Source organism: Leptodactylus fuscus, chromosome 1 (assembly GCF_031893055.1).
Source record: "Leptodactylus fuscus isolate aLepFus1 chromosome 1, aLepFus1.hap2, whole genome shotgun sequence".
In the NCBI taxonomy this organism is placed as follows: domain Eukaryota; kingdom Metazoa; phylum Chordata; class Amphibia; order Anura; family Leptodactylidae; genus Leptodactylus; species Leptodactylus fuscus.
This window is the reverse complement of record NC_134265.1, coordinates 228,816,669-228,838,413: the sequence shown is the minus strand read 5'-3', so window position 1 is coordinate 228,838,413 and position 21,745 is coordinate 228,816,669. Positions and strand designations below refer to the sequence as shown.

The window sequence follows — 21,745 nt, the reverse complement described above, 5'->3', positions numbered from 1 at the left end:
GGGATTAATAAAATGACTCTTTAATGCTTCTTATTGGCAGTTTGGTACTTATGGGCAGATGTGCTGTTGCTAACTGTATTGTCAGTGACACCTCTCATTCTTTTATCCCTGACTTGTTCTAGTCTGATATAGCAGAGCTGAATATGTAGTGATAACACTCTTTCAGTTGAGATGATGACCGAAAAGTGATGATGAAACAACAATGTGGTGAAATTTTCTTAAGGTTGCAGGCTACATGGAATGACTAATAAGCTTACTTATGTTATTCGTTTGTTTGAAGTGTTTGCTCTGTTTATAGGAAACTTTGATTACATTGTTACATATTAATTCTATGAATATTTATTATACGTAAATGGAGCTTTCAGTAACAAGTTACCTTGCTGATTGCTGGGAATTGCCATCGATGAGGAGAAATGAAGTTTCCAACCTGCTGCTCCATAAAAAGTGGGGAGTTAAACATCCCAGTTCTAGTGATTGGTCCCAGCTATCCGATCCTCACCCCTACCTTTGGAGAGAGGGTAACTTCTTGCTACTGGAATATCGCTTTAACTCTTTTGATGTTTAATGTTAGTACACTGATAACCATCAGGGTGAAAATAATGCACTAGTCATACTGACAGTCTTGTGAAAGACACAGATAGCACATTGTGATTTCGCCAAACGTATTCATTGCAATTTTTTTTATAGCCATAATAAATGTATATAGAAGAGGAAATAAGACTATTCAAGAACAGGTGCTACTCATATTAATATTCATTTTAGTTTGTGGTTCACACCTGCGTTCGGTATTCCATTCAGGGACTCTGCTTGGGGACCCCTCGAACGGAATACCGAAGACACTGACAAGCGATGAGCTTATGAAAGCACACGGACCCCATAGACTATAATGGGGTCCGTGTGTTTTCCGCGCGGTGTCTGCACGAGTCATGCGGAGAGGAAAGTAGTTTTTTTTAGTACTTTTCTCTCTGCATGTTCTGTGCGGTCACCACGTGGAAAACACATGGACCCCATTATAGTCTATGGGGTCTGTGTGCTTTCATAAGCTCACTGCTTGTCAATGCGTTCGGTATTCCGTTCGGGGGTCCCTAAGCAGACTCCTCGAACAAAACTCTGAATGCAGGCCTTAGAATAAGGCTTCACATAGCAAAATGCAGCTAAAAAAATGCAGCAAAAACATGTTGTTTTGGAAAATGTAGCCCAATATGTTTTTTTTCGCAACATGTGGAATCCACACTGAGTGAAATACTACGAGTTTCAAACTAGCAATGCAAAACACTTTACACTGCGAGTTTTACCGCACTGTTTTGAAGGGGACTTCTGTAAATGCCACCTACTTTACTGTTACTCTAATTCACAGAGGGTTAGAGAGTCCACTGGAGGCTAACCCGCTGCAAATTCCTGACATGTGGCCTCTACCTATGATAGAAAGCCTTAAGTCTATTGCGTAATGCTGCAAAAAAAAAAAACAACCAAATGCTGCTGAAAAGACCACTGCTGAAACGCATTGCATTTTTTTCTGCAGTATTTTTCACAAAACATCTGGAGAGTTTTTCTCTGCGGACTTTCTGCACCTATGTTACCTATATGGAAAATGCCAGTATTTCCATAGGTATAATTGACTTGCTTCAATTTTCAAAAACAAGAGCGTTTTTTAAATTGCAGCATTTCCGCTGTGGATTTTTTATTGCAATGTGTGAATGGGATTAGCCAAAACACCATCCACTTTACATAATGTAAAATGCAGGCTTTTTTTGCCATGGCCAAATATTAAGTACAATATTTTTTCAGAATGGTAGGAGCATGTGTGAGATAAGCTATCCGGACAATGATGGATTGAATTTCTGGTGTAACCTCTCACCAGGTGTGTTAAATACTCAAATGTTAAAGCATTATGACCCATTAATGAGAATATGACGGGTATAAGAGGATTATAATGTAATAGATGTGTCATCATCACACAAAAGCCACAAATCATTAACAGACAAATTTTGCCAAACGCTTTCCATGATAGAAGTCAAAGCTTTTCAGCATCTGTTTAAAATGTGTTCTGAATATTTAAGACAACCCCCTTAGATGGGAGTCTAAGACAACCCCCTTAGATGGGAGTCTAAGACAACCCCATTAGATGGGAGTCTAAGACAACCCCATTAGATGGGAGTCTAAGACAACCCCCTTAGATGGGAGTCTAAGACAGCCCCCTTAGATGGGAGTCTAAGACAACCCCCTTAGATGGGAGTCTAAGACAACCCCCTTAGATGGGAGTCTAAGACAACCCCCTTAGATGGGAGTCTAAGACAACCCCATTAGATGGGAGTCTAAGACAACCCCTTTAGATGGGAGTCTAAGACAACCTCCTTAGATGGGAGTCTAAGACAACCCCCTTAGATGGGAGTCTAAGACAACCCCTTTAGATGGGAGTCTAAGACAACCTCCTTAGATGGGAGTCTAAGACAACCCCATTAGATGGGAGTCTAAGACAACCCCTTTAGATGGGAGTCTAAGACAACCTCCTTAGATGGGAGTCTAAGACAACCCCCTTAGATGGGAGTCTAAGACAACCCCTATAGATGGGAGTCTAAGACAATCCCTTTAGATGGGAGTCTAAGACAGCATTCTTAGATGGGAGTCTAAGACAATCCCCTTATATGGGAGTCTAAGACAACCCCCTTAGATAGAAGTCTAAGACAACCCCTTTAGATGGGAGTCTAAGACAACCTCCTTAGATGGGAGTCTAAGACAACCCCCTTAGATGGGAGTCTAAGACAACCCCTATAGATGGGAGTCTAAGACAATCCCTTTAGATGGGAGTCTAAGACAACATTCTTAGATGGGAGTCTAAGACAATCCCCTTATATGGGAGTCTAAGACAACCCCCTTAGATAGAAGTCTAAGACAACCCCTTTAGATGGGAGTCTAAGACAACCTCCTTAGATGGGAGTCTAAGACAACCCCCTTAGATGGGAGTCTAAGACAACCCCTATAGATGGGAGTCTAAGACAATCCCTTTAGATGGGAGTCTAAGACAACATTCTTAGATGGGAGTCTAAGACAATCCCCTTATATGGGAGTCTAAGACAACCCCCTTAGATAGGAGTCTAAGACAACCCCTTTAGATGGGAGTCTAAGAAAACCCCCGTAGATGGGAGTCTAAGACAACCCCCTTAGATGGGAGTCTAAGACAACATCCTTAGATGGGAGTCTAAGACAATCCCCTTAGATGGGAGCTGAGCTTTCTGCTTCCACCACTGTACACTGCACAAATATCAGGGTGCTGTGAGGTGTACCCTATCTGATCTAATATTGATGACCTGTTCTCAGGATAGGCTATCAATTTCGAGTCTTGGGCAAACCCTTTATTGTTATAAGGATCTGTGGGCTTCACCTGCATTTTTTACAATCTTTTTCACTCTGAATGGATATGTCTTGGTTCCTTAAAGTATGTTTTTTCCTTGAACAATGAAAAAGTTTTACATTTATGACTATACTTCATGTATTTGCCAACAGAACGTGTATGAGTTACAGATTTCTGGTGCCATTGACTGTATCAGCCCCTAACCTTTTGCAATGTTTTATCTTTTTTACTTATGTACTTTTGTTCCCAGCCTTTATATCATACAGACTTTTATAAAACTTTTGAGGTCTCATATGACCAAGATAGCCACCATGAATTTAGATCAACATCAATAGCATAGCCACAAATCTTTACATTTAGTATGGTAGTTCTCTGAAACTTAAACTGATAATATTGTTTCATGTCCCTTAAGTAAAAACAGTATGGTTATGGTATGAAATATATGCATGTACATATGTGTGTAATTTACGTCATACATGGCACAATATATAATAATGTATTAACATAATATTTCATAACGTGTTATTTGAGGGGATATTGTCTAAAAGGTAGAATAAAAGTATACGGAGCATAAAAACACAATCTAAATGCAATAAGTTAGAAGAAACTAATCCTGAAGTAGTTAATAAAATGACTGTGTTCAAGTATCATGTTTACTTCTTAAGGAATTAGCAGAAAAATCAATGTGCCTTCATTTTAAGTGGAAGACATATGCTTCGAGCACAGTTTGCTGTCATGCTGCTGGTTTAGGAAAACTGATTAATACAGTCTGTGGTTTTTATTCAGGGCATCAAGGGAAATGGGAAATGGCTCCATGAAACCCAAGCCACTGAGGCAGCCAGATGGACAACTGGTGAACCTTTCTGTTAGCTCCTGCAGCAAACTCTGTAATACTGATCCGGTGAAAGAAAAAGTATTGGAACTAGAGAAACAACTAAAAATTAAAGATGAGGAGCTAATGAAGAAAGACCATATAGTTCATGAGCTGGAGGAAAAATTTACCAAACAGACTCAGGTCATTGCAGAAATCACAGAGGAGCTTCAAAGCAAGTGCGTCCAACTTAACAAACTGCAGGACGTTATCAGTTCCCATAGTGGCAACTCCTTAACACCCACTTTTAAAATGTTGACCACTTCGCCAACTACAAACCGCCATATATCGCCTTCAAGAGCTTTACAGACATCGCCATTTAAAACACTGTCTGGATTTTTCAACAATAGCAAACGAAAAGGTGCTAAGGAAGGAGTCTCTGCAGAACCCACCACACGAACTTATGACCAAAGTAACTCACCAAAGTTTTCATTTGAAAAAGCTCGCGTTAGAAAAGATTCAAGGTAAGTTGTCGCCTGTGTATCCATATGGTGATCATGTCCGGCTAACTCCTGGTGCTGGCCTTGCTCATTCTGATACTATGATGACTGATGTTTGACTTGTTCCAACATGTTAATTCATATTGAAAGTTGACTTTCCTTATCCAAATTCAAAGCTTAAGGGAATGTGTCATCAAAAAATGAATTTTTGGTGAGGTTTTAAGAACTTTTCCATATATTTAAAAAAAAAAAAAATACTGAAGTTCTTACACTGTCCACTAGGCCATATAATATGCTGAGACTTCTTGTTTTCTCTAAGAGATTTCTTTTCAGCAGACACCACACTGATGATCACAGCTATGATGTATATGAAGGTAAGGCACAGAATCTTCCAGTCACAATAAAAAATTTGACAGCTAATTTACTCCCCTCTTTACACAATGACCTGCTCAGGTCAAAGAGCATAACTAGAAAAATCCCAATCATGTTTATAGGGTCTGCTCAAGGCTATTTTGTCTATGGCCCCTGGTCCTTCTATAGGAAACAAGAAGTCACAGAGTGTTTTAGGCTCAGTGGCAAAAGTTGCAATTGCAAGAATTTTAGGATTTTTTAAAAAAAATATAACTATTAATATGGAAAAATAAAAATAACATTAATAAAAATTCTTTAAAAATACTGTATGTTCAACATAAAAAATGTGATTCAAAGAATAGGTCATTTTCATCACATTCCCTTTAAATTCCACCCTGGGCAATTATAAAACTGGCTGGTAAATCTGAGCTTTACTCTAACTTTTGGAAGAAAATAGGTGAAAATTGTACGAAGCAGCACTTATTTGGAGGGCGTATATGACTTCTACATAGTTTAGTAATATATTCTCATCCATTCATTGTGTCTAATGTTTTATGAATGAGAGCAGGACTCCTTGATACACAAGTAACTAGAAGACGTGCCAAGATAGAGTAAATACAAGCTTGATGAATTCCAAGGTTTATGTAACAGTGGACACAGGATGTCTTGGAATTGCAATGATATGCCATAAACCTATATTATGTGAATACCCTGTGCCTCACATCTAATGCTACAAGTATACCCCTCTTATCAAGCATCAATTACCAGTTGTTCTCTGAGGGTTTCATACACCAGCATGCTGTCCACATTACATTGCCTCTGCAGAGTATTGCAACTTTTCAATGGGAGTCGGTCTTTCCTTTTTCCACGAGTGGTTTGTTCCCGCTTGCAGAAAAAAGAAGCGAGCTTCCCTTTTTTCAGGCAGATTCCATGGCTGATTCAGCCGCGGACGTCCGCCTGGCGACACCACCCTCCAGACTAATCCGGAGTGGAATGTCGCGACGGGATGCCGCTGCACTTTCCGTCATCCCGTTGCTGCAGCCGCGATGGAATGTGTACACATGGAACTACATGTGAACTAGCCCTTAAGGTTAAGACTCCAGGCAGTGAATTATAGCTAAAACACGCTGCAGAAAAACTGCAGTGAAATTGAATCACATTTTTTTCCACAGTGTATTTGCTACATTTGTCTCTGTGTTTTTTCTTCTTCCATAAAATAAATTAGGGAAAATACATGCAATTCTGCAGCTAAAATGTTTGATTTTTCCTGTATTGAGTGGATGAATTGCTTTGCAGCAGCCAAAGATGTTGCGTTTCTGCAATGTGGAACCTAAAGACTTTATCCTATACTAATTTCTTTACTTTTGTAGGATGTATTAGACACCATTCTCCAGCCTGAAAAGCAATACTCAAGCTTCCCCTATTACAAGTGCAGAATATTTATTTATGGCCAATTTTGATTGTTATTACATGACACTAGTAATATTACACTTAATGTAGGTAAATATCTCAAAACTATGATGTCTGAAAGCTTTGTATTCTATAAGCAGAATATTATAGGTCTGCAATATCAAACAATAGTTTTTTTTTTAGCGAGGTGTGTATTGATTTCTTCTTAGTGTAGAATCGATTTTATTTTTTTAATTATTATTATTATTATTATCAATGTACAGTTTGTTTCTGTAATAATGGATAAAAAGCTAGAATCTTGAATTCAGTCATGTAGTGTGAATGGATACTCATTATTCACTGCTGAATTCTTATATAGTACACACAACAATTATGGCTGCATGTGTATGACATTGGCTCTATTTTAAGTGCTCTCCATATGGAACGCTGTGTGACCTACAGCCTCATTAGCAGCTAGTGCTGCCCAGGGAATATGGTGGCAGGTTGCAGAAATCACAAGGCAATTAGTAATGATACCTCTTGCCTATGGGTTAAAAGGATTATTATTGGTGCCTTAATCGATATTTTTGCCTCCGGCCATATAGCTGTAATTGGACATATTCCAACACCTAAAGTTTTGTGGAATATGTAAACCACAAAATTGTCCAACAGGGTGTGGTATTTTCATTTATTTCCGTCACGGCAATTACTTGAGATTTGAGCATCAATGTTTTTTTTCAGTCCCCATGGTATAATAATCCCTGTGATATCATATGACTAATGCGAAATGCCCATTATACAAAATCAGAAAACCATTCATGGTATAAAATTAATCCATAAATTATACATCTATTTCTGGTGTAGAGGGACTGATGAATTCCCCCCATTCTGTCTTGGAAACATATTGCTGATGCTTGCTTCTATAACTTCTTAAATGTACTAACCTTATACTAGTAAATACCATACTTCTGATCTTCATTATATAACAATTGTAGGCCATTTTTAGAACTCTACAAACAATAAGTTTATCAATAAGTTGACAACTGGGTGTTATCATTCATTTGTAAAATTGAGTTCGTCTCTATACAGTCTGAGACAGTCAGTGTACCTGTACATACTCCCAAAGGGTAGCACCCTATTATTAATTTATTCATAAAATCCTAGTAGGAAGAACGACACAAAACATAGTTAAAAGAAAAGATGTTCCAAAATTGTTATATTATGGAGAATAAAATTCTTTATTAAACCAAAACCTGACTAATTAAAATAATCATTGTATTTTCCTAATTTACTAGAATTTATAATAAAACTTTTTTCCTCTGTTATTTATTGTGGAAATGATTGACAATTGAGTATTACTATTGCACTTGCCAGTGTTGCATGTCTCCACATATTTTGATACATTTCAAGCACAGAACGTAGTTAGAAGTTTCCCAGAAAAAAAGCATCAAGAACTGTCAATTTACTTTAAGTCTTCTGTGAGCAACAAGAACTCTAAGGGTGCATTCACACTACTGATACGCTGCCTGATTCTGAACGTAAAAACACGTTCAGAATCAGCGCGTATAAAGCAGTTCCCATTCATTTCAATGGGAGCCAGCATACGAGCACTCCCCATTGAAATGAATGGGCTGCTTTTTTCACTACAAGCGCTCCCATTGAAGTGAATGGGATGTGCTCGTGTGTACGGCTCGGAATGAGCAGAGCTAGCCGTACACATGAGCACTTCCCATTCACTTCAATAGGAGTGCTCGTAGTGAAAAAAGCAGCCCATTCATTTCAATGGGGAGCGCTCGTATGCCGGCTCCCATAGAAATGAATGGGAACTGCTTTATACGCGCTGATTCTGAACGTGTTTTAACGTTCAGAATCAGGCAGCGTATCAGTAGTGTGAATGCACCCTTAGCTGCTCTAATGGGAATGATGGTTCCAAGTGAGTAGTGTTTTTTTTTCTGGTGCTCCTTCATGGCAATAAAACTTAGAATCATGGTTGGTTTGCGTTTCTCCTATTAATTGGCTTATTTTGAGCATAAACCCTTCTTTTTTTAGTGCACTTTACCTATATATGGACATGCCCTCCCTTATCTGACCTCAGTTATGCTTATAAAAGTGACACAGAATAACTAACTTGAAAAAAAAAGTGCACTGCTCTGTTAGGCATTGTGAATTAGGCCGGGGCCCCATGGGATGGAAACACCGCGATTTGCCAGCAATGGAAATGCCATGGGAAAAATCGCGTCGTTTTACAGTACAGGCAAAGTGGACGGGATTCTTGCAAATCCCATGGCCACTTTGCAGTAAAAACTGCCGTGCGGACACGCCACGATTTCCAAAGCAAGGTTTTGGAAATCACAGCATGTCAATTTTACCTATGGAAAAGCCGGCGGTTTCCCCATAGATATAATTGTAACAGAAATTCTGCAGAGGAAAACTTCATAAACTTTCTGTTGCAGTTTTTTCCACAGCGCTTTTTGTCTGCGGGACATCCCGTGTGCTCTTTGCCTTAAAGGTTTATTTTTTTGTGATGCCACTTTGTAGGCATAACTCAAAAAAGATAGAAATAACATATCTGAATCTCCTGATGGCCGTCATCAGGAGCTCTTGACAACACTTCAATAGATCCTCTGTACAGATATAAAATCTGAGTAGGAAATTGTGACTGCTGGTCACATATAAAACAGCTACAGTAGTTTGCCTATTGAGAAGAGAGGTGAGGGAAAGCGACAGTCTTGCGGCAAACTATCAGATTTTTAACTGCAAATATTAGGTAGAGCTGTATTCATAGTCAGCCATTTTAATAAATACAGTAGATCGCAGTTGTCTATTTACTATCCAAGCGCAGAGAAATTACAATGAACTTGTGACAAACACACAGTACAATATCTTAGTTATAGCCTAAGTAAACTTTTATCATTTCTTCATTAATCAATAGTGAACGTGAAGGTAACAAATTTTGCAATATTCTTGACTAAAGAAAAATGCCTATATTTTTAAGTTTTTGTTTCTGTCTTTCTTCTTATCTACATGATTTTGTCTGTACTTTGTTCATAAGCAATGCTAATTTACAATGAAGTCTATGAAGAGGAAAGGAGGGAAGGAGAAGAAAAGATACAGATATGAGGTTGTCTGCCAGGAGAAAGCTGGCTAGTAAATCCTGATAACCCATGTGTTTTGGAATGAAAACTGTCTCTCTATAGTGCACGTCTCTCCATTTTGAGAAGCGCTCCTCTTTTTGATACTCCCCCTCCCCTCTCCATAGATATTTATCATTGTACATAAGTGAAGTAACAGGCCATTTTCTTTAATAAAATATATTTCAAAGTTTTTTTTACCTTCACCTGTATCATGAATGTATCTAAAAACAATAAATAAAAGTTTATTTACGCTTTAAGCAAGCATTCACATGTAGGAATTTTACACTAAACTTAAGGTAGAATTTGCCTCAAAATCTGCTTAAAATTCCACCTGAAATCTGTCTCCCATCAATTTCACTGAGAAGTAGTAGCTGGTTCTTCAGGTGGATTTCTCCCATGGAAAATGCACTTTTTTAATTGCTGCAGAATTAAACACAGAATTTGACATGGAATTTGTCAAAATTCACTTGTGGCATTTGGCCCTGCCCAATAAAGGCTAAATACAGTGACATTTTGCTTCAAATTCCGCATGAAAATCTGTTTCAAATTCAGCATCAAAATCCTTGTCGGTTTTTGACGGGCAGAAAAAAATCTGCTTCAAATTCAAACAACGTCAAATTCCTGCTTGTGAACACCCCCTAAGGGTCTCCAAAATTTCCACAAGGTTTATAAAAAAAACTGTGTTACACATTCCTATGCTTTCTTGATTTCTAATAAAACTTAGAAATTTGACAGAGGACAGGAAGGATGAGGTTAAACCCCCATTTTGGCTCCCACTATTGATAGAGCTTTGATAGAGCAACATACAAAGTAGCATTTCTTGGAGACAGATTCCTTTGAAAGGAATGTGTTAACTGGAATGTATTATGATATTTTAACATTTCCTTCCACTTTTATCAGCCTTTTATATTTCTGTTTATAACACTGCAGGGTAATGTTGCATATTTCCGTAAATAAATATATGTAGATTTAGGACCCAAACATAGGGTGACATTAGAGCTAAGGAACATATTTTTTTCCACCTTGGGAACTTGTGGGCCTTGGCCACCATTCCTCCATGACGTTTGCTTTTTAATCCTTTCCAGCTTAAAGAGGACCTTTCATCAGATTGGGCACAGTCAGTTCCACATACGGGTCTGTGCCCCGGGTAAAGCGCTATCGGTCCCGCTAACGTAGCGCTTTACAGTCTGAAGGGCGTTCCTGACAGTCTGTCAGGAACGTCCTTCTCCACAGCAGCACCTATCGCGCGGTACTGTGTGAGCGGGGAGGAACGCCCCCGTCCCCTCCTGATAATACTCATCTATGGACGAGCACTGTGAGCAGAGGGAGGGGGCGTTCCTCCCCGCTCACACTGTACAGCAAGCTAGGCGCTGCTGAGGAGGATGTTCCTGACAGACTGTCAGGAACGCCCTTCTGACTGTAAAGCGCTATGGTACCGGGACTGATAGCGCTTTACCCGCGGCACAGACAGGGAAAGCCGATAGTGCGCTGAATTCAGCACACTGTCGGCTTTCCAGCAGTATATAGAACTGCCTGTGCCCAATCTGATGAAAGGTCCTCTTTAAATATACATGGAATGCCAAATGTAAATGTGGCTTTCTGTCAAATTGAGTTGCTGGGATGTGTCTCCATAACTCCCATAGATTTCAGATGGGAAGGTCATGTGCATCCACCAACCTTAACCAAGACGTATCCATACAAATTTGCATCCATAGACTCTGTATGTCCTTACTGCTATAATATGGCAAGCATTAAAACATATTGGCATGTAATCCTTGACAAAAAGGACCTGTATGTGCTTCTACATGGTAACCTATAGGCCCTAGTTGGACATGGGTGCTGTATTATAGATGTGTATAGCATGGGTGTCCAGTACAGCCATGTTCATGGATTCTTACAGTGCCTTTTCTCTATATCTAAAGATAACACATAATGCTATTATATAACAAATGATTGTTAGAGAAAGCTGAGCCAATTTGAGAAAAGGAACTAGGTAATGCCTACCTTCTTTTTTCTACTAGCATATGTCAATGTAATTAATAAGGTCATTATAGTTCATATAACATAGCACCAGGAGGTCACGTAGGAAATAGTGCTGACTATTGGCATATAGAAGCTACAGTATGGATTTTATGTTTAAAGGAAAGGTGTCACATTAAAAATGCAGTGTAATCTGTAGGCAATGACTTACAGAGAGAAAGGCGCTGAGGAGATTGAGGTAATGTAGGGAAATTATTACTGACAACAGAAATTATTAACTACAACCTGTGTCCTATGCAAATAGAATGGTGGTCCACATACTTGGTGATGGGGGAAACTGGAGATGCCATTTTAGAAGTCCCATAGAAGTGAATAAAACTGTGGTATAGCTGGCACACCGCCGCGTACTTGCACGGTCCCTCTCTCATGATCGCTGGGTGTCCCAGTATTTCTACAAATCTGTATACCAATCTGCTTGGCTCTTCCTGCTCTATAATATGCTGCCGGCACATTAGACTACATTTTCATGATGACAGAGTTCCTTTACAATATTTCAGTATAATGTTGCATTGTTATATTCAGCATAACATATTTCTACTGATAGCTTGTACGCATTTATATAATATATATTATTATATCTATTAAAATATTTCCCCCTTTATTTCCTTCAATAAGTGAGAAGAAACTGATAATGGAAGCTTTATACAAGAATCAATTCCTAAAGCACTTAGATCCTCATCAAATCCGGGACATAACAGAATGCATGTATGAGAGAAGATACGCTCAAGCAGAATACATCATCAAGCAAGGGGAACCTGGCAGCCATATTTTTGTATTAGCTGGTAGGTGTTTATCTGTGACTTGGACATTTGCTGGTTGAAACCTGTCTGTATTATCGCCTCTACCCTTTAGTTAAAGTTCAGCTGTGACTGTATCCAGTCATGAAGAAAAATAGAGCAGGTGATGTGGTCAAGGACATACAGACTGCACTCAATGTGTACTTAAGTAAACATATCTGGAAGTTAAAATGGAAGTTGGAGGCCAACAATGAAATACTGTCTTTACACATAAAAACTTGTTATACTCACACTATTTCTGGAGCCTTAAGAGACCACACTTGGTATCCCAATACTCTTAAGAGCTAGCATTTCACTGGTGTGCCTGCATTATGTATGCAAATCCTAACCTCAGCAAACATTTAGCATTGCTGACGTTCGTGAACATTTCCAAATGTATCTTGTGCTCTTTACAGACTCCACAAAATCACTTTATATTCTAAGATACTGGATTATAAATGGAAGATCAACAGAAATATTTTATTTATAGACCTGAATGTTCTAAAATAGAAGGTGAAAAAAGCAGCAATTTAGGTGTGACGTATGGGTTATCTGTAGTCTATTAATAATGACGTCAGAATGTTTATTATCCTATGTGGTAAGAAATGTTCCTGTACATTCTGGCACAGAGCGCAGCAAATGCTCTATAAATGAGCTATAGTTATACAAAATTTGTGTAAGTGTAATAATTTTTAACCTTCGTCATATTTCACATGAAGTATGGATTAGTAGATGACAAGTCACATGCCCTGTAAAGGTAGCTTTACACTTTAAATGAAGATTGGCCAAAGCTGCCTACTAATGTTCATAAGGTTGCAGGGCTTTGGAGTTAGTAGGCTCAACCAACTCCTCCAGTTTTCTGCAGCCTGACTTGAACTCCTGCTCCAACTCTGACTCCTTAAAGGTAAGTTCACATGGAGTTTTTTGGTCAGGATTCTGAGGCCGTATCCGCCTCAAAATCCTGACCAAAAAGACAGCTCCCATTGAAATCAATGGGAGCCGGTCAGTTCTTTTTTCCGGGAGCCGGTTTGTTTCAGCGATTCGGCCTGAAAACATCCCCTCCTCTCGACTAGGCCCATTTATTGGGCCTAATCCGGAGCAGAGTGCACGACTGGATGCTGGTGCAGTGCTTCAGTGCCTCCGCCTAAGGTTCCGGACCAAAAAACCCTGTGTGAACTTACCTTAAGGCTAAGGCCCCATGGGCCAGAAACGCCGTGCTAAAGCTTGAACGCATTGCGGTTCTTCCTGCAGCGCTTTGAACAGAAAGTTCACAGAGTTTTCCTCCGCGGCCTTTCTGTTAAAATTATGTCTATGGGAAAGCCGCCAGTGTTTCAGTAGATATAATTGACATGCGTTGCGGTTTTGAAAATCGCAGTGTATCCGCGCTGCGATTTTTTTTGTAATGTGGGCATGGGATTCGTATGAATCCCATCCACTTTGCAAGTACTGTAAAACACTGTGAATTTTCCTGTCACGGGCAAATCGCGGCATCTCCGGCCTGTAGGGCCCTGGCCTTATATAATTTTTTTTTTTCCTTATCAGTATGTCTTTGGAGTATAGGAGGAAATCCACACAAACATGGGGAGAACATACAAACTTCTTGCAGATGTTGTTCTTGGCAGGGTTTGAACCCAGGACTCCAGCGGTGTAAGAGTGCAGCGCTAACCACTGAGCCACTGTGTTGCCCTTCCTTTATAAAGTTGACAGAAAGCAGTAAAGATTCTGTAATTCATAAAAAGGCTATTGATTGATTTTCTATGAAAAAAATATACACAAAACTCTGCATTGAGTTAATTATACAATACTAAAAATTGTAAAACATAATTACAAATAAAAATTTTATTAGAAATGGGTAACTCTGACCCTGACTCCATCCAAAGTTGATCCCGACTCTTAGGGTGCCTTCACACGGAGTTCACGTTCCGTGTATTCTGTCTACGCTTCGTATAACGCGTGTCTTTTTGCGCACGCGCAAAAAGACGCACGCAAAAAGACGTGCATTATGCGAAAAACCCATTGAACTTAATGGCTAACTACATTTTACACGTGCATTTTTACACGTGTAAAATGGAAAGAATACACGGAGCGTAGACAGAATACACGGAGCGTAAACTCCGTGTGAAGGCACCCTTACTCCAAAGCCCTTTGAGGTTGTCCCAAATCTACCATAACAGATATTGAAGGGAAGAAGGGTTGGAATATAGGATTTCTTTATGGAGAATTCTTTAGAATGATAAACCGCTGCCTGATAGAGCTTAAATTCATTCAGTACTCATTATGTTGTACAAGTATAGTTATGCCAAAACCAGCAATGGAATCTACCAAGAGAAAATATAATGGAAAAATTCGTACCTCTCCATATTTTGGACCCACTCCACAGAAGCAAAAATACTGCCATATGAACATTTCCTTAAGATTTACACATACTGCTTCCAGGGTGCTGGAAAAGCCAACTTTATGTACACAACACTCTATAGTGATGTAGAATATGTGGCAGATTTACAACTGCCACATACTCGTACATACATTTTTTTCACATAGCACGTTTTCTGTGTTGGAATCTGGATTTACAATGGAAAATCATGAAATATGAACAAGGCAATTGACAAGATGCATTCTGTCACTGACTTCTTTAACTGGAAAAATAGTCATGTGAACATAACCTAAAAAAGAATCGCATACACTACAAGTTGGCAAACATTTGCATGTATCTTGCAGTTCCCATTTACTATAGGCTACCAAAATGCAATATCTTTCGTAACCTCTCTGTGTAATGATTAACATGATATCAGAAAGAACAGCTTATAGCATGTGCTATGAATTCAGTTGCTAAAGTGGATCATTTTGTGAAGGAATGGAAACAGTTCTCAAAATGGCTCAAAACAGCCCTTTAAAAGCTTTAAAGAAGACCTTTCACCACCTTTACCATCTCAAACTCTTTTCATCCTACAACAGACACTGCTCCTCTGATTCCAGCACAGTTGAATTTTTTTTCTCTAGCCCTCACCATTCCCAAGAAATAATTTCTCTTACTTTAAGCACAATTAGGTTCTGTGCTGTCATGTGGCTGGTCCCTGTCTGTCTGATTCAGGTCAGGACCACCCACTTGACAGTAGAGGGCATGACTGTATTGAAAGTAACAGAAATAATTGCTTGGGAATAATGAGAGAGAAAAGAGAATAGATTTCAACTACAGCAGTATTGGAGGCACCTACTGAAGAATACAAGGCATTTGTGGAGGTGGTGAAAGGTCCTCTTTAAGTCAAACCTCTGAATGGAAGTGCCTCGGAAGGGAGTGACCTGTTACATAAATAAAAGTTGCATATATAAAGCTTATTCTGTAGGAAACAATACCTGCTTATATAGAGAGGTATCCTATCAAAATACAAAAAAACCATCACATTCCCCACACCCACAGACTCTCTGGAAGTAAGACTCTTTATTGGTCCTAAAATAATATCCTTCAGGGATAACTCCCTTATGAACTTATATAAAGACAAATCTGAGGAAAACCATTCCATTGGTGGAAGCATGAGGGAAGGGGGGACTCACTGGGTCTTTGTATAATAAAAATACCTTTGTCCAATAATAAAAGCAGCAGCATAGAGAGAGAGAGGAGCAGATATAAGTATCCAAGCGATGGCTGATTTGCACTGAACAGCGCTTCCTCTGGCCCAAATTATACAAACCCAAGTATGCTACTCACCCATTTATGGATCATGGTTTGCGGAACCCCGCCACACACACTCCCCACCTCATCACCATGGGAGCAGTGAAATGCTACTTCCCAAAGTGAGCAAGGTGCATTGGTGTACCCAGAGCCCGCCGAACACAGCTGGAGCCAGTCTCGGGTTCGTGCATGAACTCCATGCTGTATCCACAGTAATAAATGGATGCCACAAGTCTCTTCAAGACTCACTTTAGATAAACCTGCACTACAGTCCTATGTATATGTCAGATGCTGAAAAGCCGCAATAGGAAATACAAATAAATATGCCATTCTGTACTAAAAAGCAACTAAATGATTGTGATTGGCCAATTCTAATTGTGGAGAATTTAGATATGGACTAAAAAGGAGGAGGCAACTGGGGGTACATTTGGCACATAATACATATATACATAGCTGCAAATTAGAATTAAAGCAATATTGTATATTTAGTTGAATAGAATACAATATACAGTAGTACAGTACAGTATAGCCATAGAAACCATGTTACGACAACTTAATGTCTTTCTCAGAGTTTTCCAACTGGATTTAATGGGTTTCTTAAAAATATTATTTTTTCCAGAGGGCAAAACTGAAGTTTTCCAACAGAACAAGCTTCTATCTTCAATCCCAGTATGGACAACATTTGGAGAGTTAGCAATACTTTATAACTGCACAAGAACTGCCTCAGTCAAAGGTAAATTTATATAGCTGTAAATGTAAGCCTGTAAAGTCTTGCCAGAAAATGTCACAAAAACATCCTGAAAACTAACTTTTCATTACTTGGGTCTCTGACCTTAGATCTTGATGTACTAGCATGTACTATTTGCATGCATTATGATATTTAGTGACTCTGTATGACAATATGAACTATTGTTGGGAATAAAACAGATATATGGGAATAAAACAGAGGGAAATGCTACATGGCCAGGATCTAAGTTTGCTGATTTCTTTCGAGCTCCCTTACTTAGAGCAACAGTACTCATTTTCTTTGTTTTTCTATGTGACCTTCCCCAAATATCTTAGTAGTTGTTCATATAGTTGTGAGTGCTAAATATGTCACTTTAATTGTACCCATTTCTGAAAAAGTTGTAGCCCCTTTTTCTTCGTCTGATCTGTGATATAAGACAGTTATGCGTCATACATTGTCAAGAAAAGAGATAGAATTCAGGATGATTGAGTTAAATCTGCATTATCATCTACTGGGAACAGGTAGTATCACCTTCCGACTAGTGGTCAATAACAAACAATTGTTGCCCATGTTATATTACTATGCTTGGCAATTGTTCAAGTTTAGAAAAGTTTTATTACATATTGTCAACATTTTTATTGATTTATTCTTATCCAAAGCAATTACTAATGTCAGGACATGGGCTCTTGACCGAGAAGTATTTCAGAATATCATGAGAAAGACAGCTCAAACAAGGCATGAGGAATACCAAAACTTTTTAAGAAGGTAATCTTAATATGATCTTTGAAAATTGTATTACGTGATATGTTCTATATTTGTAATCTTAAATGACTGTGAGGTTTCTCAGATGAGATACTGTTTGTAATAAATAGTTCTCACTCTTTTCTGCTGTCTGCCTAATAGCAGTCCAAGAGAATAGCTAACTCATATTCAGTAGGATGTTTTCTAAGGATATGCTACCTAACAACTAAATGTTTTTCAAGACTTATCAAGCGCCACCTCTCTAGCAACCAGTCTGTCTCAGAATAAGATATTCATAACTTGGTAGATTTGCCATTGAATTCGGGTCAGAGGTGAGGACCTCTCTATGGTGACATTATTTATAAGGCGCTGTGGAGTATGATGGCGCTATACAAGTAAGCAAAATACATAAAGCTCATTTATAGCAGGCAGGTGATGGAAATATAGCACATTCTGAAGACTTAAATACAGATATATATATATATATACATATATATATATATATATATATATATATAAATATATACAGAGAGAGAGAGAGAGAGAGCAATCCTTCCAGAGTGGAACACTGTTGTAAATACATAACCCAAGTGGTATATGCTACAGTTAGTTCTGTAAGATGTATGTAAATTGTGTAAAAAGCTTAAGAATAAACATGGAGGCATATGGCAGTGCAGTAGACAGTCCTGATGCTTCTTGATGGCAGCTCAATTTAAATACCTTACATAATAGAGCTGTTATATGGCCTTGTACATCTACAGCATATAATAACTTTTAACCAACCTCAATATAGTGATTTTGCTATAATCTGCAATAGAATTATATTGCAGTCTATAGTACAATCTAATGATTGCAAATTCAGGTCACCAGGGGAAGACTAAAAAATAGACTAAAAGTAAAAAATAAAAATCATAACATAAAATCATCCCTCTTTTTCTAGATCACTAATATGAATAAACACAAACAAATCAGGCATCCCCAATATGTAAGAGCCCCTTCACATGGAGTAAACACACGTGTATTTTGGCAAAATACATGTGTAAAAATACACGTGTAAAAATTAGACTCCCATTGACTTCAATGACATTTTTTTTTAAACGTGTAAAAAAAACACGTCAAAATACACGTCAAAATATACATCAAAATACACGTCAAAATACACGTGTAAAATGTCATTGAAGTCAATTATTTTGACTTATTTTTACACGTGTATCTTGCCAAAATACACGCGCGTTTACTCCGTGTGAAGGGACCCTTATGGTGAATACCACAGTGATAAAAGAATAAATAACTCAAGCTCTCCAGCACAAAATTTTTTTTGCCCTTCTACCTTCCATATACAATTTAACAAAAACAGAAAGACCATTAAAAATTATATTAATAACTGCTCACTCACCGTATAAACTGTAGTTGTTGAGTGTAGGCACTACAGCGCTGCCCCATTGAAGTTTATGCCTTGGTATTAATGACCTTCAGGGGTCCTGGATGTAGGTACTCAGAATAGTAAATTAAATTTTAGATAATCCCTTTATAATTACATGAAATCACATGAAATATTAAATGGTACAATAATAAATTACAATTTGTCTCACACAAAATAAACTGTCATACAGCTCTTAGACGACGTAAAAACTAACTAAAATCAAGCAACAAAAAATGGCTGTGAAGGCAAAGGGTTAATTATATAAACATTGATGCAGATAGTCATAACATAACTTAGATTTTATTTTGCACATGGTGAGGATGTATAGAATATTTTATAATCATACAGTATGTGCTATTTTGGTAAATGTATAATACACTATGCTTCAGTGGATATCTTTTGTCCCATAGTGTATTTTTGCTGAAGGAGCTTCCAGAAGACAAGCTGATGAAGATTGCAGACTGCTTGGAACTGGTAAGTCTATATAAAACAGACAGAAGGTTATTTTCAAGTCTGACTTAAGCTTCTTAATCAAAGTTTTAAACTGGTAGTATAGTTGCCAATTGCACAAAAAAAATCTTCTGGACATTGTGCCTCTTACCAACGTTTGTCTACGTTTAACTTCCTGTCTTGTGGACAGCTCAACCGTATCAAAATTGTATTATACAAGGGGTATATGCACACATTTCACTAAGGAAGACGTGTCTCATGTGAGCTCTGCACAACTGCTCGATTCCAGGCCTACATTAGCGTTGTTACACAGGACATTAGTGATGAATCTTACCTGGACCATACAAGGAAATGCCTAGATCAAAAAACAGTAAAATGTTGGTAATTTTTACCAAAAGTACTTACTGGTAAGTCGTTAACACTAGACCAGCTTGAAATAGCCGATGGACATGTGCAGTCGGCTGTTTCGTCAGCCATTTTGCAGTAGTCTCCTGTAAGAAGAGGAGTGAAGAGGAGGAGAATGCTGGATGGAACAGTAGAAAGGCAGCGCTGGAATGCGGTGCTCATTGCATAGAGGACACGCCCTCTGTGCTGTCTGAGCGCAATTAGCATATAGAAGAAAAATAAAAAAACGGCGGTGCGGACCTTCAAGATAAAGGTAAGAGATGAGTAGCCTTTATAAAGGTTATTCCTACATGCTATTAGTTTAAAACTTTTATTTTTTTTAATGATAAAATCCCTTTATTCAGTGGGTTGAACAAAATGATTGCATAAAAACCTTAAGCCATATAAACACAATCCCTTCATTTCAGGGGCTCAAAAGTAATTGGGCAAATTAAATAATTGTAAATAAAATGTTAATTTCTAATACTTAGTTGAAAACCTTTTGTTGGTAATGACTGCCTGAAGTCTTGAACTCATGGATATCACCAGATGCTGCTGTGGTTCCTACTTGTTAATGCTCGGCCAGGGCTTTACTGTAGCGGTTTTCAGTTGCTGTTTGTGGATCTTTCTGTCTGAAGTTAAGTGTTTAACAAGTGAAATGCTCAATTGGGTTGAGATCAGGTGACTGACTTGGCCATTCAAGAATATTCCACTTCTTTGCTTTAATAGATTCCTGGGTTGCTTTGGGTCATTGTCCATCTGGATTATGAAACGCCAATCAGTTTGGCTGCATTTGGCTGTATTTCCAAAAAATGTTCTTCCAGAATTCTGCTAGCATTTTTACATGTTGTTTTTTTTTAGCAAAGTCTAAAGTCTTTTTATTCTTGAGGTTTATGAGTGGTTTGCACCATGCAGTGAACCCTCTGTATTTACTTTCTTGCAGTCTTCTCTTTATGGTAGATTTGGATATAGATAGATTGCCTACACCCTGGAGAGTATGGTTGGCTGTTGTGAAGGGGTTTTTCTTCACCATGGAAATTATTCTGCGATCATCCACCACTGTTGTCTTCTGTGGGCGTCCAGGTCTTTTTGCATTGATGAGCTCACCAGTACTTTCTTTCTCAGGATGTAACAAGCTGTAGATTTTGCCACTCCTAATATTTCTTGAATGTTTTTTTTTCTGTTTTTGCAATTTAAAGGGGTATTCCCATGAACATAATCATATCTACATTGGTAGATAATTTAAGATAAAAAAGTTAAACATTTTTGCAAATATAAGTAGTTAAAAATTCTGCAGAGTTTTTAAAGATTTTCTTATTGTAGCCGGGTTATCAGGCATGGACGCTACATGTATCAGAAGATATCCCAGCCATGATAGGAAATCATAGCTGATTTTCTAACCTTAGAAAGTTCCTGCATTCATGGTCGCATCCACTGGCAACTGATCAAGACAACAAGACTGTGACCACAAGATATTTAGAGAAAATCTTTAAAACTCTGCAAAATATTTAACTACTTATATATCCAAAAATGTTTAACTTTCAATTATCTACAAATTTAAAAATGGTTATGTTCATTGGAATACCCCTTTAATGATGGCTTGTTTCACCTGCATTAAGAGCCCCTTTTAGTGCATGTTCTCTTCACAGCAAAATCTTCCAAATGCATGCACCACACCTCAAATCCACCCCCCTAGGCAGCCTGATTACTAATGCAATGTATTACAATGCATTGCAAATTATCGGCATTTGGTTTTTGTTTTTTTTGTTTTTTAACTCCTTCCCGACATGCACCGTAATAGTACGGTGCATGTCGGGTCTGTAACTATGGCGACCGCCAGGGAGCCGGGCGGCTGCCATAGCCGCCGGGTGTCTACTGCTTTAAGCTTTAAGCAGTAGACAACCGGCTCTCATGCCGGCTCTCATGCCTCCGATCGGTCCCCGGACCGATCGGAGGCATTAACCCCTCCGGCGCCGCGGTCAAAGGCGCCGGAGGCG

General features: G+C 38.5%; 1 protein-coding gene across 2 annotated transcripts in view; it reads left to right on the top strand.

Annotated features, from left to right (window-relative positions):
- The first annotated feature begins 4,151 nt into the window (after window positions 1–4,151).
- PRKG2 (protein kinase cGMP-dependent 2) overlaps window positions 4,152–21,745 on the top strand; it is a 118,426-nt gene continuing 100,832 nt past the window's right edge. For both annotated transcript variants that reach the window (XM_075283801.1, XM_075283791.1), the window contains exons 1-5: window positions 4,152–4,687; window positions 12,193–12,359; window positions 16,643–16,756; window positions 17,410–17,515; window positions 19,325–19,388. In XM_075283801.1, the coding sequence (XP_075139902.1) occupies window positions 4,152–4,687; window positions 12,193–12,359; window positions 16,643–16,756; window positions 17,410–17,515; window positions 19,325–19,388 (987 nt within the window). The remainder of the gene's footprint in view (window positions 4,688–12,192; window positions 12,360–16,642; window positions 16,757–17,409; window positions 17,516–19,324; window positions 19,389–21,745) is intronic.